Source organism: Salmo salar, chromosome ssa12 (genome assembly GCF_905237065.1).
Source record: "Salmo salar chromosome ssa12, Ssal_v3.1, whole genome shotgun sequence".
Lineage (NCBI taxonomy): Eukaryota > Metazoa > Chordata > Actinopteri > Salmoniformes > Salmonidae > Salmo > Salmo salar.
This window is the reverse complement of record NC_059453.1, coordinates 78742193-78764364: the sequence shown is the minus strand read 5'-3', so window position 1 is coordinate 78764364 and position 22172 is coordinate 78742193. Positions and strand designations below refer to the sequence as shown.

Sequence of the window (22172 nt, the reverse complement as noted above, 5' to 3'; positions counted from 1 at the left end):
TATAAAGAGAGGTAACGTATCTTTTGAATCAACACTGAATAGTATTATGGTTGAGAACATTTTAATCGTGCATAATATTAGTCATGGAAAAGTGTTTATTTTGCATGGCTTTCTACATTTGACATTCTGGGGTGAATTAATCATTGTTGGATTACATTCTATTGCATTGCATTGTATTGCATTATACAAAGCTATGACTTGTTTCATGTTGTTTTATGATTGGCATGTACAACAATAGCCTTTTCCAGTGCTTGCAAATGACTCCAACCACACCTTTGAAAGAGATCTCAGAACTTATTGCGTAATGCTGAATTGGAGGCATATAAACCACAGAAAAGGCAACCAGCCAGCTGCCGTACTGATCAATTTCAGCTAACACAGAGAGGACAGTTTAATCAATATTCATTCAGGGGCAGATGGAACCTTAATGATTATAAAATAAACAAACTGCTAAATATCTAATGAAATTTTGGAGGCAGGGCATATTTAACATTTACAGCATATCGATTTGACTTGGAAAAAGGCTAATCGTTTTTGGCCTTGGAGCACAAGGCCCTGACAACAAGAGGGTACGGCAACTGTACTGCCCGCAACCGCAGGGCTCTTCAGAGGGTGGTGTGGTCTGCCCAACGCATCACCGGGGGCAAACTACCTGCCCTCCAGGACACCTACAGCACCCGATGTCACAGGAAGGCCAAAAAGATCATCAAGGACAACAACCCGAGCCACTGCCTGTTCACCCCGCTATCATCCAGAAGGCGAGGTCAGTACAGGTGCATCAAAGCTGGGACAAAGAGATCGAAAAACGGCTTCTATCTCAAGGCCATCAGACCGTTAAATAGCCATCACTAGTACATTAGAGGCTGCTGCCTATATACATAGACTCGAAATGACTGGCCACTTTAATAAATGGAACACTAGTCACTTTAATAATGTTTACATATTTTGCATTACTCATCTCATATGTATATACTGTATTCTATTCTATTCTACTGTATCTTAGTCTATGCTCATCCATATATTCATATATTCTTAATAACATTCCTTTACTTAGATTTGTGTGTATTGGGTATATGTTGGGAAATTTTTCGCTACAGACACAATAACATCTGCTAAACACGTGTATGTGACCAATAAAATGTGATTTGATTTGAAGATAAGTGTCTGCAATGTAGACAAGGAAAATGTTTTTCAGGAGGGCTGGAGTAAGAGGGGAGCCATTTTCTCTCCCTCCATATTGAAGGGAAAGTGAGATCATCTACAAGCTCACATCGTGGGAGTGTGTGTAAATTCATGAGAAAAAGCAATTAAAAGTTGACATGACAACAGCCTGGGCTGAACGAATTCACTGTGTAAAGTCTTTGTTCAGTACTTTAATGATGCTTATGTGATTCACTCTTACAGGAGAGAACAATCAAACAAAGACACAGGCGCATTACTGCCTCCATGTACAGTATCAGTCAAAGGTTTGGACACACCTACTCATTCAAGGGTTTTTCTTTATTTTCACTATTTTCTACATTGTAGAATAATAGTGAAGTAATCAAAACTATGAAGTAACACATACGGAATCATGTAGTAACCAAAAAAGTGTTAAACAAATCAAAATGTATTTTAGATTCTTCAAAGTAGCCACCCTTTGCCTTGATGACAGCTTTGCACACTCTTGGCATTCTCTCAACCAGTTCCATGAGGTAGTCACCAGGAATGCATTTCAATTAACTGGTGTGCCTTGCTAAAAGTTCATTTGTGGAATTTCTTTCCTTCTGATTGCGTTTGAGCTAATCAGTTGTGTTGTAAAAAGGTAGGGGTGGTATACAGAAGATAGCCCTATTTGTTGAAAGACCAAGTCCATATTATGGCAAGAACAGCTCAAATAAGCAAAGAGAAATGACAATCCATCATTACTTTAAGACATGAAAGTCAGTCAATACGGAAAATGTCAAGAACTTTGAAAGTTTCTTCAAGAAACCATCAAGCACTATGATAAAACTGGCTCTCATGAGGACCACCACAGGAAAGGAAGACCCAGAGTTACCTCTGCTGCAGAGGATAAGTTCATTAGAGTTTCCAGCCTTAGAAATTGCAGCCCAAATAAATGCTTCACAGAGTTCAAGCAACAGACACATCTCAACATCAACTTTTCAGAGGAGACAGTGTGAATCAGGCCTTCATGGTTGAATTGCTGCAAAGAAACCACTACTAAAGGACACCAATAAGAAGAAGAGACTTGCTTGGGCCAAGAGGTGTGATGGTGTGAGTGTGCTTTGCTGGTGACACTGTCAGTAATTTTTTGAATTCAAGGCACAATTAACCAGCATGGCTACCACAGCATTTTGCAGCAATACGCCATGCCATCTGGTTTGCACTTAGTGGGACTATCATTTGTTTTTCAACAGGACAATGACCCAACACACCTCCAGGCTGTGAAAGGGCTATTTGACCAAGAAGGAGAGTGATGGAGCGCTGCATCAGATGACCTGGCCTCCACAATCACCCGACCTCAACCAAAGTGTGATGGTTTGGGATGAGTTGGATCGCAGAGTGAAGGAAAAGAAGCCAACAAGTGCTCAGCATATGTGGGAACTCCTTCAAGACTGTTGGAAAAGCATTACTCATGAAGCTGGTTGGACATTTTTTTTGTTACTTCATGATTCCATATATGTTATTTCATAGTTTTGATGTCTAAACTATTATTCTACAATGTAGGAAATAGTACAAATAAAGAAAAACCCTTGAATGAGTAGATGTGTCCAAACTTTTGACTGGTACTATATGTCTCTCCCAGGGCCAATGGAAGACGTGACATTAGCTCCAGAGCATAAGAGAAACATTCAGGGCCAAGCGGTTATCTTCGGGGGTACTGTGCCAAGCAGACAAAGGCTGGGACCAATAGTGTGTTATCATAATCTATGGATGCCTATCTATCATGAACCTTTTTAACAATACCAGTCTAAATGATGCAATTTGTAAGGATCGTTACTGAGGCAAATCTCCACTTAGTGCACTACCACACTGCATCTTCTGTCAAATGAGTGTATGTGTGTGTGTGTGTGTGTGTGTGTGTGTGTGTGTGTGTACAATATACTCTTACATGTGCTGCGAGGCATTGGGGAAGGCAGTGCTGTACTGTGGTGCTGAGTCCTCCGGCCCATGGGGGGCAGAGTGGCTCAGGAGCATCATCACTGGTCGATGGGGGTACATCCTCTTGGACGAGCGGAAGTAGTTGATGCTGTCATTGGTGATGATGTCTGTGAGATAGTCCTGTGGAAGCAAGAATCACCTGACCATGAGGATCTGAACTGTAATATTACTTCCTCCCAGAAGGGGAAAGATGACTGTGAATAGAGAAATGGAGCTTGTCATAACAGCTTCCTTATAACAATATTTAGATTCAGAATAATCTGTTTACTATACTGTCTTATAACAAACAGTATTATAATCATGAAATTGGATGATTAAATTATGATCTGAGTAGGTTACTCCAATGTGTGACTGAAAACTGAAACAGGATGAAACCTTTGGATATTGGCTGCCATGCTTCTCCCGCACGCTGTTCCTGCACAGAGTGTAGTTGTAGAAGCGAGAGTTCTTCACCAGCGCTACCCACTCCCTCCAGCCAGGGGGCACATAGGAGCCGTTGTACTCATTCAGGTACTTCCCAAATAACGCTAGGACATTTGGGGGGGGGGTGATAAGTACAAAGTGATTCTCTTTGCAATAAAGTGTGTGTGTGTGCACAGCTCACACTCACCCGTCCTGTACCCTGAGTTGTTAAGGTGCACAGCGAAGGTGTGAGGCTCATGGTGGGCCTGCCAGGAGGGTGAGGAACAGTTCTCGTTGTTGGTGAAGGTGTGGTGGTTGTGAACGTACTTCCCTGTCAGAATAGAGGAGCGGGACGGGCAGCACATGGGAGTGGTGGAGAAGGCATTAGAGAAATGGGTGCCTCCCTGCTCCATGATACGCCGTGTCTTATTCATGGCCTGCATTGAGCCTGGAGGAGAAAGAGAGGGGGAAGATGAGATTGAGGGGAAGAGAGGCAAAAGGATGGATGGGGGTGAGGGATGCGAGAGAGGGAGCGAGAGAGTGAACAGTTGTTTTTTATTGGGTCACTAGGGCAATACAATCATAAAAATAAAATACAATATTACACTTTTCCCTCTTTTTTTGTTGAACATCCCACACCACCTATTCCTCTGGCAGCCCCACCCTATCCTCAACCTTGGACAACCCATAATATATATATTTTTTAAATATAAAAAATAATAATTAATAATTAATAATAAATAAAAATAAATAAAACACGCCCTACACTAGAATATACACAGCAAAGTAATTTACAAATAAAACACTTTCAAGTAAGCATTTTACATCACACACCTACATCATATCAAACAGTTTAGAGATTTCTGACACGGCTACTTTCCATGTTCCTAAGTGCTAGGACTGGCTTTATTCATACGGGCAGTGGATAAATTCCAACATAATTACGTTTTCAAAGTATGCTAGCCATTTCCTTATATGAAAGTAATGTGGTGGCAACCAGCGCTGAACAACTTGTTTTTTCACAGCAGTCAACACAGGCAGCCAAAACTTTTGCTGGTTCTCATTAAGCTGCATACCTGTATCATCGTTAAGAAACAGCAGAATTGGTTCAAGGGGTACAGTTTTATCAACCATGTCAGAGAGAATAGACGACACTTTCCTCCAAAACTCATAAACCTCATGACAATCCCATATCATATGTTTGTATGTGCTAAGTGTATTGAGGTTACCTATGTCACAGTATGGGCTTTGAGTCTGTTTTGCATGAAATCTTAGAAGTGGTGTCCAGTATGATCTATGACAAAGTTTAAAATGACAATTGATGGTTTGGGTTCTTTGATGAGTGAAATATATTCTCCCAGAAATTCTCCCAATCAACAGCCTCATCATCAACAGCCAAATCATTTACCCATGCTTTAACCATTGATAGATCTTTCTGCTTTAATAGTTGAAGATGAGAGTAAATAGCAGACAGAACCTCTGGATGGGAATGTAAAAATCCACTCTATCACCAGGTGCCTTCCGAAACTTGTACCCCATGGGACCCCATAGGCATTAAGTGCTGACCGCAGTCTAAGATATAGAACCCCATAGGCACGAAGCGCTCACCTCAGTCTAAGATATAGAACCCCATAGGCATGAAACGCTGACCGTAGTCTAAGATATAGAACCCCCATAGGCACGAAGCGCTGACCGCAGTCTGAGATATAGAACCCCGTATTCACGAAGCGCTGACCGCAGTCTGAGATATAGAACCCCATAGGCACGAAACGCTGACAGCCTAAGATATAGAATCCCATATTCATGAAGCGCTGAGCGTAGTCTAATTTAGTGAACCCCATAGGCATGAAACGCTGACCGTATTCTAAGATATAGAACCCCATAGGCACGAAGCGCTGACCGCAGTCTGAGATATAGAACCCCATATTCACGAAGCGCTGACCGCAGTCTGAGATATAGAACCCCATAGGCACGAAACGCTGACAGTCTGAGATATAGAACCCCATAGGCATGAAACGCTGACCGTAGTCTAAGATATAGAACCCCATAGGCACGAAGCGCTGACCGCAGTCTAAGATATAGAACCCCATAGGTACGAAACTCTGACCGCAGTCTAAGATATAGAACCCCATAGGCACGAAGCGCTGACCGCAGTCTGAGATATAGAACCCCATAGGCACGAAGCGCTGACCGCAGTCTGAGATATAGAACCCCATAGGCATGAAACGCTGACCGTAGTCTAAGATATAGAACCCCATAGGCACGAAGCGCTGACCGCAGTCTGAGATATAGAACCCCATATTCACGAAGCGCTGACCGCAGTCTGAGATATAGAACCCCATAGGCACGAAGCGCTCACCTCAGTCTAAGATATAGAACCCCATAGGCATGAAACGCTGACCGTAGTCTAAGATATAGAACCCCATAGGCACGAAGCGCTGACCGCAGTCTGAGATATAGAACCCCGTATTCACGAAGCACTGACCGCAGTCTGAGATATAGAACCCCATAGGCACGAAACGCTGACAGTCTAAGATATAGAATCCCATATTCATGAAGCGCTGAGCGTAGTCTAATTTAGTGAACCCCATAGGCATGAAACGCTGACCGTAGTCTAAGATATAGAACCCCATAGGCACGAAGAGCTGACCGCAGTCTGAGATATAGAACCCCATATTCACGAAGCGCTGACCGCAGTCTGAGATATAGAACCCCATAGGCACGAAACGCTGACAGTCTGAGATATAGAACCCCATAGGTACGAAACGCTGACAGTCTAAGATGTAGAATCCCATATTCATGAAGCGCTGAGCGTAGTCTAATTTAGTGAACCCCATAGGCACGAAACGCTGACCGCAGTCTAAGATATAGAACCCCATAGGCACGAAGCGCTGACCGCAGTCTAAGATATAGAACCCCATAGGTACGAAACTCTGACCGCAGTCTAAGATATAGAACCCCATAGGCAGGAAGCGCTGACCGCAGTCTAAGATATAAACTCAGCAAAAAAAGAAACGTCCTCTCACTGTCAACTGCGTTTATTTTCAGCAAACTTAACATATTTGTATGAACATAACAAGATTCAACAACTGAGACATAAACTGAACAAGTTCCACAGACAAGGGACTAACAGAATTGGAATAATATGTCCCTGAACAAAGGGGGGGGGTCAAAATCAAAAGTAACAGTCAGTATCTGGTGTGGCCACCAGCTGCATTAAGTACTGCAGTGCATCTCTTCCTCATGGACTGCACCAGATTTGCCACTTCTTGCTGTGAGATGTTACCCCACTCTTCCACCAAGGCACCTGCAAGTTCCCAGACATTTCTGTGGGGAATGGCCCAAGCCCTCACCCTCCAATCCAACAGGTCCCAGACTTGCTCAATGGGATTGAGATCCGGGCTCTTCGCTGGCCATGGCAGAACACAACATTCCTGTCTTGCAGGAAATCACACACAGAATGAGCAGTATGGCTGGTGGCATTGTTGTCACGACTCCCGCTGAAGTCGGCCCCTCTCCTTGTTCGGGCGGCGTTCGGCGGTCGACGTCACCGGCTTACTAGTTGCCACCGATCGATGTTTCACTGTTCGTTTGGTTTTGTCTTTATTGTGTACACCTGTTTTTGATTTCCCTAATTATGTTCATTATTTAACCCTCTGCATTTCCTGTTTGTCTTGTCGGTGATTGTTTCCTGTTTGTTGTTGGAGCAGCCAGCCCTCCTATTCGTATAGAGGAGCGCGTCCAGCAGCAGGCGAGTATGATCCAGAGTCTCATGACTGCCATGGATTGCGTGCTGCAGACCATGGAGAGAGTGGAGAGAAAAGGATGTCCCTTCGACCCAGCCACACCACCGCCAGGTGCACCTCTAGATCCTACCCATCCGTCGTCAATATCCGGTGGGATTCGACTCTCGCTCCCAGGAGCGTATGATGGAACAGCTGCCGGGTGCCAGGGGTTCCTACTCCAGCTGGAGCTCTACCTGGCGGTTGTCCAGCCGGCACCCTCAGGACGCGAGAGAGTGAGCGCCCTCATCTCCTGTCTGACTGGTAAAGCCCTGGAGTGGGCCAACGCCATCTGGGAAGTGGAAGGCCCGACTCGGGATGACTACGAGGACTTCTCCCGCCGCTTTCGGGCAGTATTTGATCATCCACCAGAAGGGAGAGCGGCGGGAGAGCGCTTGTTACATTTAAGACAGGAGATGAGGAGCGCTCAGGAGTTTGCACTGGATTTTAGAACTCTGGCGGCTGGTGCGGGATGGAATGAGCGGGCCCTGATTGATCACTATAGGTGTAGTTTGCGAGAGGATATTTGTAGGGAGCTAGCCTGCAGGGACACCACCCTCCACCTGGACCAGCTGGTGGACTTATCGATCCAGCTGGATAACCTGCTGGCCTCCCACGGACGTCCGGATCGGGGTCCGTTCGTTCCATCCTCCAGTCCCTTAGATCCAACACCTATGGAGTTGGGCGGGGCTGGTACTAGGGAGACCGGAGGGGGAACCATTCCATGCACTAGAGGTGACCGCAGAGGGCACACTGCTGGTCGGTGCTGGGGAGGTTTTCCAGGTAGTCGAGGTGGTAGGCGGAACACTGGTGGTACATCTCAGGTGAGTAGGCACACGACTCACCCAGACCCCCCTGTTGCTCACATGTTGTTATCTATAGGATTTCTGGGGTTTTCCCCGCATTCCCAGCATAAGGCGCTAGTAGATTCAGGCACAGCTGGGAACTTTATTGATCGGTCCTTGGCCCATAGATTAGGGATTCCTATTGTTCCCGTTGATGTTCCCTTCCCTGTACATGCCCTAGATAGTCGTCCGTTGGGGTCGGTGCTGATTAGGGAGGTCACAGCTCCCATTGCTATGGTAACGCAGGGGAGTCATGAAGAGAGTATTAGTCTCTTTCTGATTGACGCTCCTGCATTTCCCGTTGTGTTGGGTCTTCCCTGGTTGGCTTCTCATGATCCTATTATTTCGTGGCAACAGAGGGTTCTCAAGGGATGGTCCTGTCAGTGTTCAGGGAGGTGTTTAGGTGTTTCCTTAGGTGCCACTATGGTGGAAAGTCCAAACCAGGTTTCCACCATGCACATTCCTCCCGAATATGCCGATTTGGCAATCGCCTTCTGTAAAAGGAAGGCGACTCAATTACCACTCCATCGACCGGGGGATTGTGCGATAAATCTCCTGGAGGGCACTGTACTTCCCAGGAGTCACGCGTATCCTCTGTCACAGGAGGAGACGGCGGCTATGGAAACATATGTCGCTGAATCTCTGGGACAGGGAAACATTCGGCCCTCCATTTCACCTGTCTCCTCGAGTTTATTTTTTGTGAAGAAGAAGGATGGAGGTTTACGCCCGTGCATTGACTATCGAGGTTTGAACCAGATTACTGTTAAATACAGTTACCCGCTGCCTCTGATCGCCAGTATGACAGAGTCATTGCTCGGGGTGCGCTTCTTCACAAAATTGGACCTCAGGAGCGCGTACAACCTGGTGCGTATCAAGGGAGGGGATGAGTGGAAGACGGCATTTAGCACTACTTCTGGGCACTATGAGTACCTCGTCATGCCGTATGGGTTAATGAATGCTCCATCCGACTTCCAATCATTTGTGGATGAGATCTTCAGGGACCTGCACGGGCGGGGTGTAGTGGTGTATATAGATGATATTCTAATATACTCCACTACCCGCGCTGAGCATGTGTCCCTTGTACGAATGGTGCTTGGTCGACTGTTGGAGCATGACCTTTACGTCAAGGCGGAGAAATGTCTGTTCTTTCAACAGTCCGTCTCCTTCCTTGGGTACCGTTTGTCCGTGTCAGGGGTGGAGATGGAGACTGATCGCATTTCAGCCGTGCGTAATTGGCCGACTCCAACCACGGTAAAGGAGGTGCAGCGGTTTTTAGGGTTTGCCAACTACTACCGGAGGTTTATCCGGGGTTTTGGCCAGGTGGCGGCTCCCATTACCTCCTTACTGAAGGGGGGACCGGGTGCGATTGGGGTGGACAGAGGCGGACAGAGCTTTTGGTAACCTGAAGGCTCTGTTTACCACGGCTCCAGTGCTGGCGCATCCTGATCCCTCCTTAGCATTCATAGTTGAGGTGGACGCATCCGAAGCTGGAATAGGGGCTGTGCTATCTCAGCGCTCGGGTAAACCACCAAAACGCCTCCCCTGTGCTTTCTTTTCGAAGAAGCTCAGCCCGGCGGAGCGAAACTGTGATGTGGGGTATAGGGAGTTGTTAGCTGTTGTCGGGGCTCTGAAAGCGTGGAGACATTGGCTTGAGGGGGCTAGACACCCTTTCCTCATTTGGACTGACCACCGAAATCTGGAGTATATTCGGGCAGCGAGGAGACTGAACCCTCGCCAGGCTAGGTGGGCTATGTTTTTCACACGCTTTGTTTTCACTCTTTCCTACAAACCAGGTTCCCAGAACGTCAAGGCAGACGCACTGTCCCGGCTGTATGATACAGAGGAGCGGTCCACAGAGCCCACTCCCATAATTCCAGCTTCATGCCTGGTGGCACCGGTGGTATGGGAGGTGGACGCGGACATTGAACGGGCGTCACGTGCAGAACCCACTCCCTCCCAGTGTCCCGTTGGGCGCATGTACGTGCCGTTTGATGTTCGCGATCGTTTGATCTGTTGGGCCCACACATCACCCTCCTCTGGTCATCCTGGCATCGGTCGGACGGTGCGCTGCCTTACGGGGAAGTACTGGTGGCCCACGTTAGCCAAGGACGTGAGGGTTTATGTCTCCTCCTGTTCGGTATGCGCACAGTGCAAAGCACCTAGACATCTGCCCAGAGGGAAATTACAACCCCTTCCCGTTCCACAATGACCGTGGTCACACCTATCGGTGGACTTCGTGACGGATCTCCCCCCGTCACGGGGTAACACCACAATCCTGGTCGTTGTGGATCGGTTTTCTAAGTCCTGCCGTCTCCTTCCTTTGCCCGGTCTCCCTTCGGCTCTGCAGACTGCGGAGGCCCTGTTCACCCATGTATTCCGGCACTACGGGGTGCCTGAGGATATAGTGTCTGATCGGGATCCCCAATTTACGTCTAGAGTATGGAGGGCGTTTATGGAATGCCTGGGGGTCTCGGTCAGCCTTACCTCAGGGTTCCACCCCGAAAGTAATGGGCAGGTGGAAAGAGTCAACCAAGAGGCGGGTAGGCCGGGAGAGTGGGCATCGTTTATCCCCTGGGCAGCTGTCCGTCCTGTCTCCCTGTAGCGCTGTCTTAGGTGTCTCAGAGTACGGAAATTGCAATTTATTGCCCTGGTCACATCTGCAATCCTCATGCCTTCTTGCAGCATGCCTAAGGCACGTTCACGCAGATGAGCAGGGACCCTGGGCATCTTTCTTTTGGTGTCGGAATATTATCGATTTTTTACGAGAAAAATGGCATAAAAATTGATTTTAAACAGCGGTTGACATGCTTCGAAGTACGGTAATGGAATATTTAGATTTTTTCTGTCACGAAATGCGTCGTGAGCGTCACCCTTCTTTACCATTCGGATAGTGTCTTGAACGCACGAACAAAACAGAGGATATTTGAACATAACTATGGATTATTTTGAACCAAACCAACATTTGTTATTGAAGTAGAAGTCCTGGGAGTGCATTCTGACGAAGACAGCAAAGGTAATAACATTTTTCTTATAGTAAATCTGATTTTGGTGAGTGCTAAACTTGGTGGGTGTCTAAATAGCTAGCCCTGTGATGCCGGGCTATCTACTGAGAATATTGCAAAATGTGCTTTCACTGAAAAGCTATTTTAAAATCGGACATAGCGAGTGCATAGAGGAGTTCTGTATCTATAATTCTTAAAATAATTGTTATGTTTTTTGTGAACGTTTATCGTGAGTAATTTAGTAAATTCACCGGAAGTTTGCTAGTTCTGAACGTCACATGCTAATGTAAAAAACTGTTTTTTTATATAAATATGAACTTGATTGAACAAAACATGCATGTCTTGTATAACATAATGTCCTAGGGTTGTCATCTGATGAAGATCATCAAAGGTTAGTGCTGCATTTAGCTGTGGTTTGGGTTTATGTGACATTATATGCTAGCTTGAAAAATGGGTGTCTGATTATTTCTGGCTGGGTACTCTGCTGACATAATCTAATGTTTTGCTTTCGTTGTAAACCTTTTTGAAATCGGACAGTGTGGTTAGATTAACGAGAGTCTTGTCTTTAAAATGGTGTAAAATAGTCATATGTTTGAGAAATTGAAGTAATAGCATTTCTAAGGTATTTGAATAACGCGCCACGGGATTCAACTGGCTGTTGAGTAGGTGGGACGATTTCGTCCCGCCGACCCTAGAGAGGTTAACTAACCTCCAGACGAGCTACAATGCCATACAACTATCCTTCCGTGGCCTCCAACTGCTCTTAAATGTAAGTAAAACTAAATGCATGCTATTCAATCGATCACTGCCCGCACCTGCCCGCCCGTCCAGCATCACTACTCTGGACGGCTCTGACTTAGAATACGTGGACAACTACAAATACCTAGGTGTCTGGTTAGACTGTAAACTCTCCTTCCAGACTCACATTAAGCATCTCCAATCCAAAATTAAATCTAGAATCGGCTTCCTATATCGCAACAAAGCATCCTTCACTCATGCTGCCAAACATACCCTCGTAAAACTGACCATCCTACCAATCCTCGACTTTGGCGATGTCATCTATAAAATAGCCTCCAACACTCTACTCAACAAATTGGATGCAGTCTATCACAGGGCCATCCGTTTTGTCACCAAAGCCCCATACACTACCCACCACTGCGACCTGTACACTCTTGTTGGTTGGCCCTCGCTTCATACTCATCGCCAAACCCACTGGCTACAGGTTATCTACAAGTCTCTGCTAGGTAAAGCCCCGCCTTATCTCAGCTCACTGGTCACCATAGCAGCACCCACTCGTAGCACGCGCTCCAGCAAGTATATCTCACTGGTCACCACCAAAGCCAATTCCTCCTTTGGTCGCCTTTCCTTCCAATTCTCTGCTGCCAATGACTGGAACGAACTGCAAAAATCACTGAAGCTGGAGACTCATATCTCCCTCACTAGCTTTAAGTACCAGCTGTCAGAGCAGCTCACAGATCACTGCACCTGTACATAGCCCATCTGTAAACAGCCCATCTATCTACCTCATCCCCTTACTGTATTTATTTTATTTATCTTGCTCCTTTGCACCCCAGTATCTCTTTTTGCACATTCATCTTCTGCACATCTACCATTCCAGTGTTTAATTGCTATATTGTAATTACTTCGCCACCATGGCCTATTTATTGCCTTATCTCCCTTATCTTACCTCATTTGCACTCACTGTATATAGACTTTTTGTTTTCTTTTTTTCTCTACTGTATTATTGACTGTATGTTTTGTTTATTCCATGTGTAACTCTGTGTTGTTGTATGTGTCGAATTGCTATGCTTTATCTTGGCCAGGTCGCAGTTGCAAATTAGAACTTGTTCTCAACTAGCCTACCTGTGTCACGAACGTTGTTGTAAGAATGAGTGGACCAAGGTGTAGCGTGGTAGGCGTACATCTTACTTTATTAAATGAACACTGAAAAAAAAACGTACAAACGAAACTTAACGTGTAGTAGGGCTAAACAGCACTGTACCAAAACAAGATCCCACAAACAACAGGTGGGAAAAGGCTGCCTAAATATGCTCCCCAATCAGAGACAACGATAGACAGCTGCCTCTGATTGGGAACCATACCGGCCAACAAAGAAATAGAAAAACATGGATTGCCCACCCTAGTCACACCCTGACCTAACCAAATAGAGAATAAAAAGGTACGGACTCCTGCCGCAAACCTAAACCTATAGGGGAGGGTCTGGGTGGGCATCTCCCCTCGGTGGCAGCTCCGGTGCGGGACGCAGACCCCGCTCCGCACGTGAAATGTCGTCGGAAGCTCTGGACTGGGAACTGTCGCCGGAAGCTCTGGACTGGGAACTGTCGCCGGAAGCTCTGGACTGGGGACCGTCGCCGAAGGCCTGGTGCATGGAGCTGGCACAGGACATACCGGGCTGGGGAGACGCACTGGAGGCCGGGTGCGTGGAGCCGGCACCGGATGTACTGGACCGTGGAGGCGCACTGGAGGTCTGGAGCGTAGAGCTGGCACAACGCGTCCTGGACAGATGACCACCTTCGCACGGCAAGTGCGGGTTGCTGGCACAGGACGCAGTGGGCTGGGAAGGCGCACTGGGGACACAGTGCGTAGAGCCGGTGCAGGATATCCTGGACCGAGGAGACGCACTGGAGACCAGGCGCGCTGAGCCGGCACCACCCGTCCTGGACAGATGACCACCTTCGCACGGCAAGTACGGGGAGCTGGCACAGAACGCACCGGGCTGTGGATGCGCACTGGAGACACCGTGCAAATCACCGCAAAACATGGTGCCTGACCGGTCACACGCTCCCCACGGTGAGTATGGGGAGTTGGCTCTGGTTCAAACCCTGGCTCCGCCAACCACCCCGTGTGCCCCTCCCCAATTTTTTGGGGGCTGCCTCTCGGGCTTCCCTCATGGTCGCGAACCCCAGTGTCATCGTTGTTCCTCCCTCGCTGCCTCCGTCTGCTCCCATGGAAGGGAATCCTTTCCGGCCCGGATCTCCTCCCACGTCCAGGACCCCTTACCGTCCAAGATATCCTCCCATGTCCAGGATGTCTGCTCCTCCTGGCCACGCTGCTTGGTCCGTTTGTGGTGGGATCTTGTCACGAGCGTCGTTGCAAGAATGAGTGGACCAAGGTGCAGCGTGGTAGGCGTACATCTTACTTTATTAAATGAACACCGAAAAAAAACAAAAAAACAAACGAAACGTGACGTTTAGTAGGGCTAAACAGCACTGTACCAAAACAAGATCCCACAAACAACAGGTGGGTGTCACGAATCCCACCGAAGGTGGCTCCCCTGCCTGCTCGGGCGGCGCTCGGCAGTCGTCGTCACCGACCTACTAGCCGCCGCTGATCCTTTTTTCCTTTTCGTTTGGTTTGTCTTATTGGTTGCACCTGTTCCTCATTTGTCTTTTGATTTTGGTTATTTAAGCCTGGTTAGCCCGCCCAGTGTTGTGCGGGATTATTTAGCGTCAGGTTGTGTTTTTGTATTTGGATGTGCTGGCGATCTACTACTGTTCTATTTTCATGCATGCTGTGCACCTGTTGTTTGGGCACTTTGCATTTTTCACGCCCGTTGTGTTGGCGTCGATCGTGTTGTGTTTTTATTGAATAAACACACAGTTCCTCACCTCTGCTCTCTGCGCCTGACTCCTACCACCACTCCTAGCAACGACTGACAGTGGGAAAAGGCTGCCTAAATATGATCCCCAATCAGAGACATCGAGAGACAGCTGCCTCTGATTGGGAACCATACCCGGCCAACAAAGAAATAGAAAACATAGATTGCCCACCCTAGTCACACCCTGACCTAACCAAATAGAGAATAAAAAGGATCTCTAAAGTCAGGGTGTGACAACCTGGTTAAATAAAGGTGAAATAAAAAATGTACAAAATAAATAACAAGTACTACCATTCAAGCCTGTCAAAAGTCTTCTCGGCTTCTAGAGACAGCACAGCACACGATGTGTCCAGCTGTTGTGTTTCATGAATTACATGCATTAATCAATGGACATTGTCAGCTTCAACCTTTCATAAAACCTGACTGCTCTATGTGAATGAACTTATCCTAACACAAATACTTTGCCATCCGTAACGCCAACACTTTTGAACAACATTTTTGGTCAGAATAAATTAAAGATATCGGACTACTAATCTGTGTGATCTTTCCCTTTCTTTGGCAGTAGAGAGATTAATGCCCCAAAAATGTAGTAACAGTTCAGATGGAATGGCATCCGGGCCAGGTGATTTACCCTTTTTAGCACTTTACAGTACTGACTCGAGTTCCTATAATGAGATGGGTCAGCCTAATATGGGCAAATCAAGATTATCTAAAAGATGTTTGCATTTGTCTGGCTCAGACTGGATAGAATATTTATATAACTCCAGGTAAAAATACTTCAATGTTGCATGTATTTCCTGCTGATCAGAAATTAAGCCTTTAGACGGAGCTGAAAAAAATCTGTAGAAGTACAAAATTCATTTTGTTTCAGTTTTAAGGCTTGACGTCTGCTTGGTTTGCTCCCATTAAAATTATAGTTCTGCCTCACTCTATGCATGATGAACTCAGCTCTCCTTAATAAATCATTCAGTTCCAGTTTAACCACCCTCAAATCATTTCTGACATTATTTGAGTAATTCCTTTTCAGGTTCTGCTCAAGTGATTTTAATTTTGTCTCCAATAACTTCATTCTGTGATTCCTGGCTTTATTGAGGTGAGACGCAAAAGATGATGTAAAGTCTCTGATAAACCCTTCAGTACCCATCCATGTAAACCTTGGGTCCTCTACAGAGTCCTTGTTTTTTGCTAAGAATTCAACTCCTTTAACTTGAAATTCAGCAATGAACAATTTGTTTTGAAGAAGGGTCGTATTAAAACGCCAATGTTTTGTTTTATTCACTTTAAAGTTCACATCCACTTGGGAAAGCAGGGGATTATGATCTACAGGATTCACAGGCAATATTTGTATTGGCGTGACGTACATACATAGAGTACGCGAGTATAGAAAACAATCAATTCTAGAGTTTGATTTGTGATATGCAGAAAAACAGGTATAACCTTTGATGCCCAGATTCTGAACTCGCCACACATCAGAGATATTGCGATTTTCCGTCATTGCATGCAATGCTAATGATGCTGATTGTTGGGCACGTGAAAAAGTTTGTGTGGATCTACCAAGCTTGAGATCAAAAACTGCAATCATATCTGCTGTGGCGTACAGCAGGTCAGCCACCAGGAGGAGACCCGTCGAGGCCTGGTGACAGACGGAGTATACATCACGAGGCGATGGCTCCAGCTGCTGGACGTGCCAGGTCTCGATAGGGCTCTCCGCCAAGGACTAATTGGGGCTGATTGGGGAGTTGGTGAGTAATCAAGGGCTGAATGTTCACCAGTATGTACAAGCCCCATAAAGCTGCCAGAAGTGCAGCACACAGGGAGGACTGGGGGAAGTAAGGTGACTTCCGTGTAGTTGGAGACGGTGCCCGAGCTAAGACGAGGGAGTTGAGTTTGTGTGCCCGACAGGATACAGCAAGACCCGGAGCCCAGAAGACGGTATCCCAGAGAGGGTCTCATGGGGAGACCTATCCTTTTCTTTTGATTTATTATTTAATAAACACCCTTGAAACCGAGCTACTCATACTCTGATCTGTGTAAACGCCTTGACCAAACCCCCTGGTCTGCCACACTGCCCCTAAAACCAATTCATACTCTGAAAGTGCTAACAACTCTTTGGTAAGCCCAGGGAAAAAGCTGTCCTCAAAAACAGCGGGTTTATAGATAGACACAAATGCTACTTTCTTGCCATATATAGACGTGCAAATGTAAGCTAAGTGGCCTGAAGTGTCCTTGCTAGTCTTTTCAATAACTAAAGTTAAATTCCTTTTATTCAAAATAACCAAGCCTTTGGACTTAGAGGCTCCACTAGCGGAAGCAGCAACTTTATAAGAGTAAATATTTTCTGTGATGTGTCGCCCATTTTAGTTAATGTGTACTAAAGGCTTTTCAGGCTGACGCCGATTATTTAGTGAAACAGATGCTCAACCATAAATTCCTGGTTTTCAATGGAGGTTTTCTCACCAATCAGAGTGGGACAAGGGGTGTCAGCGAGGCCATTATACTGGCACTCCAGACCAATATGCAGTTTAAAGGCTTAAACGGGTAGGGAGATGACCAGGGTTTGGCACTCAGACAATGGATACCATAGGCCACTCACTCCATGGCAATAATGGAGTTGGCCATGGGGTGCTTGACTTTGAGTGGGCAAATGGAGAATGCACGCACGCACGCACGCACACACACACACACACACACACATTCATAGTGGTAATTTTATTGTCCTGCTGTGTCTTACCCAGTTCGATGTCCTGGTCATCGGTGAGGATGATGATTATGTTGGGTCGGACATTGTTGCGTGCTTGACGGTCCCTCTGCAGACGGGTCCGGTGGCGCTGACCAGAGAGCAAGGACGAGCCCTGGGCCAGGGAGACCACCAACAGGAGGAGGAGGAGAAGGAGGCCCCATCCTGCCATGGCTCTACCCTGTGTTCTTCACCTCCTTTTCACTGTAGCACGGGGCACTCTGCTGCTGCCGCACCTCCCTCACTCCACCTGACAGACACAGATATGAGACCAGACCGAAACATTACGGGCCTGACAATGTCCATTGATTAATGCATGTAGTACATGAAACAAAACAGCTGGACACATCGTGTGCTGTGCTGTTTCTAGATGCCGAGAAGATTTTTGACAGGCTTGAATGGTAGTACTTGTTATTTATTTTTGTACATTTTTATTTCATCTTTATTTAATCAGGTAGGCTAGTTGAGAACAAGTTCTCATTTGCAACTGCAACCTGGCCAAGGTAAAGCATAGCAATTCGACACATACAACAACACAGAGTTACACATGGAATAAACAAAACATACAGTCAATAATACAGTAGAGAAAAAAAGAAAACAAAAAGTCTATATACAGTGAGTGCAAATTATGTAAGATAAGGGAGTTAAGGCAATAAATAGGCCATGGTGGCGAAGTAATTACAATATAGCAATTAAACACTGGAATGGTAGATGTGCAGAAGATGAATGTGCAAGTAGAGATACTGGGGTGCAAAGGAGCAAGATAAATAAAATAAATACAGTAAGGGGATGAGGTAGATAGATGGGCTGTTTACAGATGGGCTATGTACAGGTGCAGTGATCTGTGAGCTGCTCTGACAGCTGGTGCTTAAAGCTAGTGAGGGAGATATGAATCTCCAGCTTCAGTGATTTTTGCAGTTCATTCCAGTCATTGGCAGCAGAGAACTGGAAGGAAAGGCGACCAAAGGAGGAATTGGCTTTGGTGGTGACCAGTGAGCTATACCTGCTGGAGCGCGTGCTACGAGTGGGTGCTGCTATGGTGACCAGTGAGCTGAGATAAGGCAGGGCTTTACCTAGCAGAGACTTGTAGATAACCTGTAGCCAGTGGGTTTGGCGATGAGTATGAAGCGAGGGCCAACCAACAAGAGTGTACAGGTCGCAGTGGTGGGTAGTGTATGGGGCTTTGGTGACAAAACGGATGGCACTGTGATAGACTGCATTCAATTTGTTGAGTAGAGTGTTGGAGGCTATTTTATAGATGACATCGCCGAAGTCGAGGATCAGTAGGATGGTCAGTTTTACGAGGGTATGTTTGGCAGTGTGAGTGAAGGATGCTTTGTTGCGATATAGGAAGCCGATTCTAGATTTAATTTTGGGTTGGAGATGCTTAATGTGAGTCTGGAAGGAGAGTTTACAGTCTAACCAGACACCTAGGTATTTGTAGTTGTCCATGTATTCTAAGTCAGAGCCGTCCAGAGTAGTGATGCTGGACGGGCGGGCAGGTGCGGGCAGTGATCGATTGAATAGCATGCATTTAGTTTTACTTACATTTAAGAGCAGTTGGAGGCCACGGAAGGAGAGTTGTATGGCATTGTAGCTCGTCTGGAGGTTAGTTAACACAGTGTCCAAAGAGGGGCCAGAAGTATACAGAATGGTGTCGTCTGCGTAGAGGTGGATCAGAGAATCACCAGCAGCAAGAGCGACATCATTGATGTATGCAGAGAAGAGAGTCGGCCCGAGAATTGATCCCTGTGGCACGCCCATTGAGACTGCCAGAGGTCCGGACAACAGGCCCTCCGATTTGACACACTGAACTCTATCAGAGAAGTAGTTGGTAAACCAGGCGATGCAATCATTTGAGAAACCAAGGTTGTCGAGTCTGCCAATTAGAATGTGGTGATTGACAGAGTCGAAAGCCTTTTCCAGGTTGATGAATATGGCTGCACAGTATTGTCTCTTATCGATGGCGGTTATGATGTTGTTTAGGACCTTGCACGTGGCTGAGGTGCACCCATGACCAGCTCTGAAACCAGATTGCATTGCGGAGAAGGTACGGTGGGATTCAAAATGGTCGGTAATCTGTTAACTTGGCTTTCGAAGACCTTAGAAAGACAGGGTAGGATAGATATAGGTCTGTAGCAGTTAGGGTCTAGAGTGTCACCCCCTTTGAAGAGGGGGATGACCGCGGCAGCTTTCCAATCTTTGTGAATCTCAGACAATACGAAAGAGAGGGTCCAGATTGTCTAGCCCGGCTGATTTGTAGGGGTCCAGATTTTGTAGGGGTCCAGATTTTTTGGGGACTAGTAACCGAAAGGTTGCAAGATCGAATCCCCTAGCTGACAAGGTAAAAAATCTGTCGTTCTGCCCCTGAACAGGGCAGTTAACCCACTGTTCCTAGGCCGCCATTGAAAATAAGAATAAAAAAAATAAAAATTGTGTGTTGAACAGTCAAATAACAAAGTGCTCATGAGATTGATTCCAGACAACGTAGATTTGGTGGTGTATTTTCGAATTATCTGATTTATTAACTTTGTTAGTACAATTTCCTCTAAATGATAGCTTCATGCACAATTTGCTAAATTTAGACTTGTTTCATATTGACTTGAAAACATAAGTACACCTCTGACTTATTACAAATGAAGCCCCCACAGAGTTTGTCATGGAAACTGTTGATTACATATTCAGTGCTTTCAGAAAGTATTCATACCCCATTACTTATTCCACGTTTTTTTGTGTTACAGCCTGAATTCAAAATGGATTAGATTTTTTTCTCTCTCACCTATCTACACACAATACCCCATAATGCCAAAATTAAAACATGTTTAGAAATTTTTGCAAATGTTTTGAAAATTAATACAGAAATATCTCATTTACATAAGTATTCACACCCCTGACTCGATACTTTGTAGAAGCACCTTTGACTGTGACTACAGGATCAAGCACCTTTGACTGTGACTACTAGATATGTCTGTAGTTCAGCTTTGCACATCTGGATTTCGGGATTTTCTCCCATTATTCCTTGAAGATTTTCTCAAGCTCTATTAAGTTAGATGGGGAGAGGCGGTGAACAGCAATCTTCAAGTTTTTCCATAGACTTTCTATGGGATTCAAGTCTGGGCTCTTAGCTGAGCCACTCAATGACTTTCACATTCTTGTTCTGAAGCCATTCCAATGTTGCTATTGCTGTGTGCTCAGGGTCATTGTCCTGTTGGACCGCAAAACTTCACCCCCAGTCTAAGATCATTCTCACTCTGAAACAGGTTCTCATCAAGGATTGCCTGTATTTGGCTCCATTCATTGTTCCCTCTATCCTTACCAGTCTCCCAGTCCCTGCCATTGTAAAGCAAACCCATAGCATGATGTTGTCACCTCCATGCTTCACGGTAGGGATAGTGCTAGATGGGTGAAAAGCTGTGTCTGGTTTTCTCCAGACATAGCGCTTTGCATTCAGGCCAAAAAGAATAAGACCAAAGAATCTTTTGCCTTCTGCTCTCAGAGTCTTTTACATGCCTTTTTGCAAACCCAAGGCGTGCTGTTGTAACTGGTGGGAAATGGCTAGCTTGTTAGAGGTGTGCGCGCTAGTGACATTTCAATTGGTGGCATCAATCACTCTGAAACCTTGAACTAGTTGTTTCCCTTACTCTATAAGGGCTGAGGGTTTTGTGGAGAGATACAGTGCATTTGGGAAGTATTCAGACCCCTTGACTTTTTAATTTTCTTTTTTACGTTACAGCCTTATTCTAAAATGTATTAAATAACAATCTTTCCTCATCAATCTACACACAATAACCCACAAAGACAAAGCAAAAACATGTTTTTAGAAATTTTAGCAAATGTATTACAAATAAAAAACTGAAATACCTTATTTACGTTTACCAAAACATTTCTGCAACATTGAAGGTCCCCAAGAACACAGTGGCCTCCATCATTCTTAAACGGAAGAAATTTGGAACCACCAAGACTCTTCCTAGAGCTGGCCACCTGGCAAAACGGAGCAATTGGGGGAGAAGGGCCTTGGTCAGGGAGGTGACCAAGAACCCGATGGTCACTCTGCCAGAGCTCCAGAGTTCCTCTGTGGAAATCAGAGAACCTTTTAGAAGTACAATCATCTCTGCAGCACCAGACGGAAGCCACTCCTCAGTAAAAGGCACATGACAGCCTGCTTGCAGTTTGCCAAAAAGGACTCTCAGACCATGAAAAACAAGATTCTCTGGTCTGATGGAACCAAGAATGAACTCTTTGGCCTGAATGTCAAGTGTCACGTCTGGAGGAAACCTGGCACCATCCCTACGGGGAAGCATGATGGTGGCAGCATCATGCTGTGATGATGTTTTTCAGCGGCAGTGACTGGGAGACTAGTCAGGATCGAGGCAAAGATGAAGGAAGCAAAGTATAAAGATAATTGATGAAAACCTGCTCCAAAGCGCTCAGGACCTCAGACTGGAACGAAGGTTCACTTTCCAACAGGACAACGACCCTAAACACACAGCCAAGACAACGTAGGAGTGGCTTCAGGACAAGTAAAAGATGGCGACGAAGAACATGGCTGACGTTTTACATTCTCCCAACCAATTGTGCAATTTTGTATTTTTTGGGGGGCGTTTTGTGAACAAAATGTTGCTGCTACCGTCTCTTATGACC

General features: G+C 45.9%; 1 protein-coding gene across 3 annotated transcripts in view; it reads right to left on the bottom strand.

Annotated features, from left to right (window-relative positions):
- Positions 1-22172, bottom strand: part of LOC106565789 (extracellular sulfatase Sulf-2) — a 94037-nt gene that overhangs the window by 7288 nt on the left and 64577 nt on the right. For all 3 annotated transcript variants that reach the window (XM_014133318.2, XM_045691797.1, XM_014133319.2), the window contains 4 exons: positions 17526-17781; positions 3755-3994; positions 3520-3671; positions 3095-3264 (listed from right to left, as the gene is read on the bottom strand). In XM_014133318.2, the coding sequence (XP_013988793.2) occupies positions 3095-3264; positions 3520-3671; positions 3755-3994; positions 17526-17703 (740 nt within the window). In that variant the 5' untranslated portion in view covers positions 17704-17781. The remainder of the gene's footprint in view (positions 1-3094; positions 3265-3519; positions 3672-3754; positions 3995-17525; positions 17782-22172) is intronic.